The sequence below is a fragment of the Pseudoliparis swirei genome, chromosome 2 (genome assembly GCF_029220125.1).
Source record: "Pseudoliparis swirei isolate HS2019 ecotype Mariana Trench chromosome 2, NWPU_hadal_v1, whole genome shotgun sequence".
In the NCBI taxonomy this organism is placed as follows: Eukaryota; Metazoa; Chordata; class Actinopteri; order Perciformes; family Liparidae; genus Pseudoliparis; species Pseudoliparis swirei.
The window spans coordinates 24,581,145-24,591,144 of NC_079389.1; the positions used below are offsets into that span (position 1 = coordinate 24,581,145).

The 10,000-nt window shown below is 45.6% G+C and overlaps 3 protein-coding genes across 6 annotated transcripts in view; 1 reads left to right on the top strand and 2 right to left on the bottom strand.

Annotated features, from left to right (window-relative positions):
- Positions 1–25, bottom strand: part of enox1 (ecto-NOX disulfide-thiol exchanger 1) — an 81,662-nt gene extending 81,637 nt beyond the window's left edge. Inside the window, exon 1 of the mRNA XM_056437456.1 lies at positions 1–25. This exon is cut by the window's left edge and continues 27 nt beyond it. The gene's annotated coding sequence lies outside the window, so the exon portion shown is untranslated.
- A 1,150-nt stretch (positions 26–1,175) lies between these two features.
- On the top strand, positions 1,176–7,654 carry lacc1 (laccase (multicopper oxidoreductase) domain containing 1). 2 transcript variants are annotated; one of them, XM_056437446.1, is made up of 5 exons: positions 1,176–2,032; positions 2,559–2,737; positions 3,701–3,866; positions 5,444–5,669; positions 7,253–7,409. In XM_056437446.1, exons 1-5 carry the CDS (start codon positions 1,552–1,554, stop codon positions 7,320–7,322), a joined length of 1,122 nt encoding a protein of 373 aa, XP_056293421.1. In that variant the 5' UTR covers positions 1,176–1,551; the 3' UTR covers positions 7,323–7,409. The 2 variants fall into 2 exon arrangements, with proteins under 2 accessions (XP_056293421.1, XP_056293413.1); XM_056437438.1 differs by lacking the exon at positions 7,253–7,409 and adding an exon at positions 7,421–7,654 and having other exon boundaries at positions 1,182–2,032.
- A 1,529-nt stretch (positions 7,655–9,183) lies between these two features.
- The window catches only part of lmln (leishmanolysin-like (metallopeptidase M8 family)), a 32,012-nt gene continuing 31,195 nt past the window's right edge, over positions 9,184–10,000 (bottom strand). For all 3 annotated transcript variants that reach the window (XM_056437409.1, XM_056437399.1, XM_056437425.1), the window contains one exon: positions 9,184–10,000. This exon is cut by the window's right edge and continues 259 nt beyond it. The gene's annotated coding sequence lies outside the window, so the exon portion shown is untranslated.

A 10,000-nucleotide genomic window follows, 5' to 3' on the forward strand; every position in this document is an offset into this window, starting at 1 on the left:
ATAGTAAAGGGGGGGGGTGGAGAAGAATCCTGTCGTGGGTGTTTGGCGCCTCCGGCTGGTGAGAGAGGAGAACGACGGTTAAAGGAGAAGAGTTCCGACTGAGGATTTATAATAACGAGCAATACAATTACTCATACAAGTACTCATACACTGTGTAAAAGTACTGTGTTCCAGTAAAGTACTCATACACTGTGTAAAATTACTATGTTCCAGAAAAAGTACTAATGCACTGTGTAAAAGTACTATGTTCCAGTAAAGTACTAATACCTCTGTGTAAAAGTACTGTTCTAGTAAAAGTACTAATACACTGTGTCAAAGTACTATGTTCCAGTAAAAGTACTAATACACTGTGTAAAAGTACTATGTTCCAGTAAAAGTACTAATACCTCTGTGTAAAAGTACTGTTCTAGTAAAAGTACTAATACACTGTGTCAAAGTACTAATACCTCTGTGTAAAAGTACTATGTTCCAGTAAAAGTACTCATACACTGTGTAAAAGTACTATGTTCTAGTAAAAGTACAAATACACTGTGTAAGAGTACTATGTTCCAGTAAAGTACTAATACACTGTGTAAACGTACTGTTCTAGTAAAAGTACTCATACTGTGTAAAAGTACTATGTTCCAGTAAAGTACTAATACCACTGTGTCAAAGTACTATGTGACAGTAAAGTACTAATACACTGTGTCAAAGTACTATGTTCCAGTAAAGTACTAATACCACTGTGTCAAAGTACTATGTGACAGTAAAATGTTCCTTCAATGAAAGTACTCCTGTAATAAGTAAACTGTAGTTTAAGTATTTACACTGTTGTACTAGTATATATTCATATCATTCAAGTATAAATACTCATTCATGTAGAGTAAAAGATTACTGTTGTACTTCTGTGAAGTACCTCAACCTTTCAGGTCCAAGTACAGCAGTACAGCTCGTATACTTCAGTTCATGTACTTTGTGTGGAACTAAAAACAAACGAGAAGTACACGAAAAGTACACGAGGGAAGTTCAGTGTCATAAAACACGTTCCCTCTGAATCCTGGAGGCTGTAAACTATGTTCTAGTAATTACACCAATTATAAAAAGTATGCAGCACACACCCACACATACACACACACCTGAATGGTTGAGTTTGAAGGTCAAAGGTCATCGTGAGTTCATTTGTACATGACTTGTTCAAAACTTTTACTAAAGTAATTTATATATATTTAGTACATCTAGGAGGTACATGTTGTACTTTTACTTAAGAAAAGAAGAGTATAGTCAGCAGGACTAGAGGAAGTTGAGGAGATCAGTTTCCACTTCGAGTGTACTTCGTGTGTACTGTGTGTACTTCGTGTGTGTACTTCGTGTGGAGTTTCCCGTGTGGGCGGGGCCACCGCTGCAGGAAGTTCCTCGTGGAGTCTCAGCTGTCCATCACGTCCCCGCGGCACCGTGGAGGAGACCCTTGACCCGGTTCGAGACCTGTGATCCGGATCGAGACCCGTGATCCGGATCGAGACCTGTGATCCGAATCGAGACCCGTGACCCGGATCGGGAGCTCGGCAGTCCGCGATGGGCGACGCGGTCCTGCTGGACCTGGTCCACGGCTGCGGTCCGGACTGCGCGTTTCTGCGGGACGAACGCGCGTGCCCGTCTCACGTCTTCCTGCTGTGCGGGGCGCGTGACCGGCACGAGGACCACCTCTCCGCCGCCGCCGCGTACGTGAGCTCGAGCGTGCACGCGCTGGACTCGGGCTCCACCGCGGCGCGCCTGTACCGGTTCAAGCAGACCCTGGACCAGCTGGACCTGAGCTCGGTGAGGGTGCTCGCGACCCCGCGGGGCCGCGCCGTGCTGCGCGCCTACCAGGAGCAGCTCTTCACGGCCGTGTACAGCTTCGACTACCGCGTGGACGAGCGCACCTGTGCGGGCTGCGCAGGCTCCGCCCCCTCCGACTCAACTGCGGTCCCGGTGGAGGAAAAGGTGTCCCGGTTCCTGCAGCAGCTTCCGGCCCTGAAGGGAGAAGTCCGGGTCCTGACGTCATCGCTGATTCCAGGTCGGTTTGAGAGGGAAACGATCATTTCACTTTTAATCCTTTATTAGTTTATTTTAAATATACAAAACATAAATATACGTAATAATAATAATACTTCGAATTATTATTATTATTAATAATATATATTATATATATTTAAAATAAACTAATAAAGGATTTAAAGTTAAATTTACATACATAAAAAAATAACTTTAAAAGGTCATAAAAGTTACATGACATGTTTGATCTCTATCGAGACGTTTCAAATACTTCCTATAATACAATAAAACAACATATTAGATACAGAGCCTCATAAATATAAACAATAGTTCAGCCACTTCATCAATACTAAGTATTAGAAAGAAGTATTTACACATTTAATATTGACGTTTGACAAACAAATGATTCAAAACATTCAATAATTCTACATTTTAGTGGAATAAAACGTGAGCATACAGATGATGGAGGTCGGTGATGTTTTGTACCAGATTTTGAGGACAGGTGAACCAGGTTTGCTCAGGTGACCCCCCCCCCCCATCTCCTCCAGGTGGTTTCGGTCATGGGTTCAGTACCCGGACCGGCGGCATCTCCTACATCCAGACCTTGTCCTCTTTGAACCTGTTCAGCAGCCGCAGGAGGAGGGACCCCGGAGCCGTGGTCCAGGAGAACCGCCGCAGACTGGCCCTGCATGCCGGGTTCCACCCGCAGCCCCTCCACCTGGTCAAGGTACTGAAGGTTGTTTACCTGAGTCATCAAGGTACTGAAGGTTGTTTACCTGAGACATCAAGGTACTGAATGTTGTTTACCTGAGTCATCAAGGTACTGAAGGTTGTTTACCTGAGTCATCAAGGTACTGAAGGTTGTTTACCTGAGTCATCAAGGTACTGAAGGTTGTTTACCTGAGACATCAAGGTACTGAAGGTTGTTTACCTGAGACATCAAGGTACTGAAGGTTGTTTACCTGAGTCATCAAGGTACTGAAGGTTGTTTACCTGAGTCATCAAGGTACTGAAGGTTGTTTACCTGAGACATCAAGGTACTGAAGGTTGTTTACCTGGACATCAAGGTACTGAAGGTTGTTTACCTGAGACATCAAGGTACTGAAGGTTGTTTACCTGAGACATCAAGGTACTGAAGGTTGTTTACCTGAGTCATCAAGGTACTGAAGGTTGTTTACCTGAGACATCAAGGTACTGAAGGTTGTTTACCTGAGACATCAAGGTACTGAAGGTTGTTTACCTGAGACATCAAGGTACTGAAGGTTGTTTACCTGAGTCATCAAGGTACTGAAGGTTGTTTACCTGAGACATCAAGGTACTGAAGGTTGTTTACCTGAGACATCAAGGTACTGAAGGTTGTTTACCTGAGACATCAAGGTACTGAAGGTTGTTTACCTGAGACATCAAGGTACTGAAGGTTGTTTACCTGAGTCATCAAGGTACTGAAGGTTGTTTACCTGAGACATCAAGGTACTGAAGGTTGTTTACCTGAGACATCAAGGTACTGAAGGTTGTTTACCTGAGACATCAAGGTACTGAAGGTTGTTTACCTGAGTCATCAAGGTACTGAAGGTTGTTTACCTGAGACATCAAGGTACTGAAGGTTGTTTACCTGAGACATCAAGGTACTGAAGGTTGTTTACCTGAGACATCAAGGTACTGAAGGTTGTTTACCTGTCGTTTCCTGTAGGTGGACCACGGCAGCCATGTTTGGGTCTTGGGGGAAGCCGAGCCTGAGAGCTACGACGCCGTGGTCACCGATCGGACCGGCGTGGTCTTGGCGGCGCCGGGAGCCGACTGCATGCCGATCCTGTTCGCGGACCCGGTTTTAAAGGTAATCGGAGCGGCTCACGCAGGTAATTAAACCTCTAAAAGTATAAATATACATAAACACAAGAATCAACGGGAAAAAATCACACAAAACTCAAAATGGCCGACTTGCGGTTCAGTTCTGAGCGTAGGCCCATGAGAGTTATCCTGAAGGGACCATGCGTTACGTAAGCCTCCCAAATGTTGCATTTCTATGTCAAACTTACTGCAACGGCTGCTTCTAGGGGTCGCTGTCGAGCAGGATAGACATGTTAAAGGATGAAAATCATATCATACAAATACCTGGAGGACAGTTAGTGTGAGAGCCAAGTTTGGATGTATTTTGAGCATTGCCGCGCACAAAAACAACTTTGTCTTCTTGGTGAGGAGTGCGTCGCCATGGCAACTGCCTTTCACGAAACAACCAAATGTTGCTACATTTTAGTTACTACGGTTCTTCAGTTGTACTGACCAAATATGAAGTCTATTCAATGATTTACCTCAGAGGAATTCGCGAGACTAAGGCATGAAGAAACTAGAATGGGCACTCAGTAGAGCGCATACCTTCGCATATCACAAGATTGGGCATTGAATTATGAACATGTTGGCATTAGTTGCATGCCAATTGGATAAAAAAAGACCGTGCTATGGTAAAAAGAAGATGTTGACCTTTTCATGACCTTGACCTTTCACCCGATCGATCCCAAAATCTAATCAAATGGTCCCCGGATAATAACCAATCATCCCACCAAATTTCATGCGATTTGGTTTAATACTTTTTGAGTTATGCGAGTAACACGCATACAAATAAATAAATAAATACACGGCTATCAAAACATAACCTTCCGCAATTTCAATGCGAAGGTAATAAACGGAAAAATCACACAAATCAAAATGGCCGACTTCCAGTCCAAGAGACTATATTTTAAATTTACACGTGTTACATATGACTATTAAGTTATAGACATGTAGGTCAAATGTAGCGCTGGGGCTGCATACATTAATATTTGTAGGGGGCACTATCGAGCTGAATTGTAATTCTGAAGCATTGAAATTTTATCAAGTAACCACATCGTAGACGGTTAATGTGTGTGTGATAAGTTGTTACGTTTCCAGCATGTTACATTGGTCTATTTGTGAAAAAAATAAAAAAATGCAGATATTGAGGGATTGATTGTAGCGCCCCCTAATGTTTAAATAAAATGAGGGTACGTTTAGGGACGCCATGTGAACGTAGGCTAGTGATCTGAGGAGAGGCTACGTGATTTGAAAGTTATGTGTCTTTACATATTAAGCCACAGCCCTTAGAAGTTAATTGGTCCATATCTTCTAAATGCAATGACATATCAACAAGCGTTTCACCAATTTTGATGAAATTGAACCAATAATGAACCACATGAAGTTTTGTAAGAATCGGACTAAGTGTTTAGGAGGAAATGGAGAAAACGTTGTTTTTTTAACCAAATTCAAAATGTCGTAAACTCTGAATAGGCGCATCTTATGGCCACCATTGACTTGTGTCGAGCGGTTCCAAGTGGACATGTCCCATGTGACCAATGCATTATGATAACCAACGCTGTCAAGTACCTCAGTGTAGTCCTCGAGTGCCTGTCCTCGTCCTTAGGTTGGAAGGGTACCCTGATGGGCGTCGCTATGGCGACGGTGGAGGCCATGGTGAGGAACTTCGGTTGCCGGGCGAGGGACATCGTGGTTGCCGTGGGACCGTCGGTCGGCGCCTGTTGCTTCAGGCTGGACAGACAGCAGGCGCTGGACTTCCTCCAGGTCCACCAGGACTGTGTCCCCGATCCAGAGTCCACAAGACCACATGTCGACATCCGCCTTGCCAACAGGTAGAGGACAATAGAGGACAATAAGGGAGAGTAGAAGACATTAGAGGACAGTAGAGGACAATAAGGGAGAGTAGAAGACATTAGAGGACAGTAGAGGACAATAAGGGAGAGTAGAAGACATTAGAGGACAATAGAGGACAGTAGAGGACAATAAGGGAGAGTAGAAGACATTAGAGGACAGTAGAGGACAATTAGGGAGAGTAGAAGACATTAGAGGACAGTAGAGGACAATAAGGGAGAGTAGAAGACATTAGAGGACAATAGAGGACAGTAGAGGACAATAAGGGAGAGTAGAAGACATTAGAGGACAATAGAGGACAATAAGGGAGAGTAGAAGACATTAGAGGACAGTATAGGACAGTAGAGGACAATAAGGGAGAGTAGAAGACATTAGAGGACAGTAGAGGACAATAAGGGAGAGTAGAATACATTAGAGGACATTAGAGGACAATAAGGGAGAGTAGAAGACATTAGAGGACAGTAGAGGACAATAAGGGAGAGTAGAAGACATTAGAGGACAGTAGAGGACAGTAGAGGACAATAAGGGAGAGTAGAAGACATTAGAGGACAATAAGGGAGAGTAGAAGACATTAGAGGACAATAGAGGACAGTAGAGGACAATAAGGGAGAGTAGAAGACATTAGAGGACAATAAGGGAGAGTAGAAGACATTAGAGGACAGTAGAGGACAATAAGGGAGAGTAGAAGACATTAGAGGACAGTAGAGGACAATAAGGGAGAGTAGAAGACATTAGAGGACAGTAGAGGACAATAAGGGAGAGTAGAAGACATTAGAGGACAGTAGAGGACAATAAGGGATAGTAGAATACATTAGAGGACAGTAGAGGACAATAGGGGAGAGTAGAAGACATTAGAGGACAATAGAGGACAGTAGAGGACAATTAGGGAGAGTAGAAGACATTAGAGGACAATAAGGGAGAGTAGAAGACATTAGAGGACAATAGAGGACAATTAGGGAGAGTAGAAGACATTAGAGGACAATAAGGGAGAGTAGAAGACATTAGAGGACAATAGAGGACAGTAGAGGACAATTAGGGAGAGTAGAAGACATTAGAGGACAGTAGAGGACAATAAGGGAGAGTAGAAGAGATTAGAGGACAGTAGAGGACAATAAGGGAGAGTAGAAGACATTAGAGGACAGTAGAGGACAATAAGGGAGAGTAGAAGACATTATAGGACAATAGAGGACAATTAGGGAGAGTAGAAGACATTAGAGGACAGTAGAGGACAATAAGGGAGAGTAGAAGACATTAGAGGACAGTAGAGGACAATAAGGGAGAGTAGAAGACATTAGAAGACATTAGAGGACAATAAGGGAGAGTAGAAGACATTAGAAGACATTAGAGGACAATAAGGGAGAGTAGAAGACATTAGAGGACAATAGAGGACAATTAGGGAGAGTAGAAGACATTAGAGGACAGTAGAGGGAAATAGAAGATAATAAAGGAGATGAGAATATAGGACAGTAGAAGACAGTAAAGGTCAACAAAGGGTAGGATAATAGAACAATTCTCCTCCTGAGAGGAGGCGTCCTCCCTGATTCTATTGTCTCTCCTGTAACAGGGTGCTCCTCCTGAGAGGAGGCGTCCTCCCTGATTCTATTGTCTCTCCTGTAACAGGGTGCTCCTCCTGAGAGGAGGCGTCCTCCCTGATTCTATTGTCTCTCCTGTAACAGGGTGCTCCTCCTGAGAGGAGGCGTCCTCCCTGATTCTATTGTCTCTCCTGTAACAGGGTGCTCCTCCTGAGAGGAGGCGTCCTCCCTGAACACCTCCATGACGACTCGGAGCTGCAGCGCTCCTGTGTGACGCCCTGCACCTCCTGCCACCCAGAGGACTTCTTCTCCCACACCAGGGACGGACTCAACTTCGGCACCCAGGTGGGCTTCCTGTGGATCAAGGGGACGGACGGGGGGGCGAATAGGGGGACAGACAGGGGGGTGGAATGAGGGGACGGACGGGGGGGCGGACGGCAGCAGGAGGACCTGGTCCAGGACCAGCAGCAGGAGGACCTGGTCCAGGACCAGCAGCAGGAGGACCTGGTCCAGGACCAGCAGCAGGAGGACTCGCAAAGGAATTGGCTGAAGGAGTTTCCGGACCCCCCCCCTGCTGGAACCACAAGGACTCTGTTTCCTGTGACTGTACGGAGTCTGGAGGACTCGGGGTCTCGTCTGGACCCACAGGACCCCCCATCATTCTGATCCGTTTTGTTAATCAATGCTGCAATAAACACATGATCTGCATTTAAAGCAAAGTCTTCCTGAATGTTGTCGTGTGGAAGGGAAGCGAGGTACACCTGCAGAGCATCAATACAGGTCTGAAGGACACCTGGACTCACCTGGGGGAAGCAGGTCTCCACCTGCACTCACCTGGGGGAACCAGGTCTCCACCTGGACTCACCTGGGGGAACCAGGTCTCCACCTGGACTCACCTGGGGGAACCAGGTCTCCACCTGGACTCACCTGGGGGAACCAGGTCTCCACCTGCACTCACCTGGGGGAACCAGGTCTCCACCTGGACTCACCTGGGGGAACCAGGTCTCCACCTGGACTCACCTGGGGGAACCAGGTCTCCACCTGGACTCACCTGGGGGAACCAGGTCTCCACCTGCACTCACCTGGGGGAACCAGGTCTCCACCTGGACTCACCTGGGGGAACCAGGTCTCCACCTGGACTCACCTGGGGGAACCAGGTCTCCACCTGGACTCACCTGGGGGAACCAGGTCTCCACCTGGACTCACCTGGGGGAACCAGGTCTCCACTGCTCTCTTGATACTTCTACTGTACTACTTTTATCTGACGGCTTATCTCACAGAAGTATACATAGAGTACACTGGAGTATTAGTACCTTTACTGTAACAGGAGTACTGTGTGAACTATAAATCTTTTTTTAAGGATTTGATGACTGATGCTTTTCATGTCTCGATTAATATATAAAATATGCCGTGAATAAAACGCTTTCTCGTGATGTCAAAAGCACCGAGGAGGAGCTTCAGATCCAGAGACCTGGTCTCTGATGGTCTCGTTTACTCACGTGGGCCACGTAGAGGATCAGGACTAGACCGGTACTGGATCAGGACTAGACCGGTACTGGATCAGGACTAGACCGGCACTGGATCAGGACTAGACCGGTACTGGATGAGGACTAGACCGGTACTGGATCAGGACTAGACCGGTACTGGATCAGGACTAGATCAGGACTAGACCGGTACTGGATCAGGACTAGACCGGCACTGGATGAGGACTAGACCGGTACTGGATCAGGACTAGACCGGTACTGGATCAGGACTAGACCGGTACTGGATGAGGACTAGACCGGCACTGGATGAGGACTAGACCGGTACTGGATCAGGACTAGACCGGCACTGGATGAGGACTAGACCGGCACTGGATCAGGACTAGACCGGTACTGGATCAGGACTAGACCGGTACTGGATCAGGACTAGACCGGTACTGGTTCCTCCGTGTCACTCTAGTCTAAAACAAGACACAGACGTCTCCGGGACACGGCATTTATTCTGAGGGACAAACGTCTCAGATTTAAAATAATAATAAATATCTAAACAGATCTGATGTTTCTTCTTCCAACAAAACCCTCCAATCAGATTCCTCATGAGTAAACATCTTAAAGATAATAATGATCATAAACAATCATAACCAATCACATCTCATCTGCAAACAAGCTGCAGTTTGTTCAACTTAATATAAATAAAATAAAATCACACAGCAGGTCAACAGGAAGTAACAAAGAACAGAAGAAGTTTCATGAGCAGCAGCTTGTTCCTGAGGTCAGCACTAGAGGTCAAAGGTCAACCAGATCATCTGAGGTCAGCACTAGAGGTCAAAGGTCAACCAGATCCTCTGAAGTCACAATAGTTCACTGCTTTACAAACAATCCCCCATGATGCACTGCTTTACAAACAATCCCCCATGATGCACTGCTTTACAAATTATCCCCCATGATGCACTGCTTTATAACCCATCCCCCATGATGCACTGCTTTACTCTGCTCCCATTGGTTTAAACAACAGGACGACCAATAAAACGGTTGTTAACAGTCCTGAATCCTCACGATTGGTCGGTTGACCTCTGACCTCCAGGACGTCTGCTGTCAGGTGGGAAACTAAACTGTGACATCACATAATCACAATAATAACAACAATAACACATTTAAACTTCTAGAAACAGGAAGTGCTTCTTGGGGTTCATATGTACATCACAGGTTCTCTGGTTGGAACGATTCAGAGGATAAAAAAAGAGTTTAAAAACTTTAAAACTGAACTTTCCGGAGCACCAGGAGGCGGATCTTCATCAT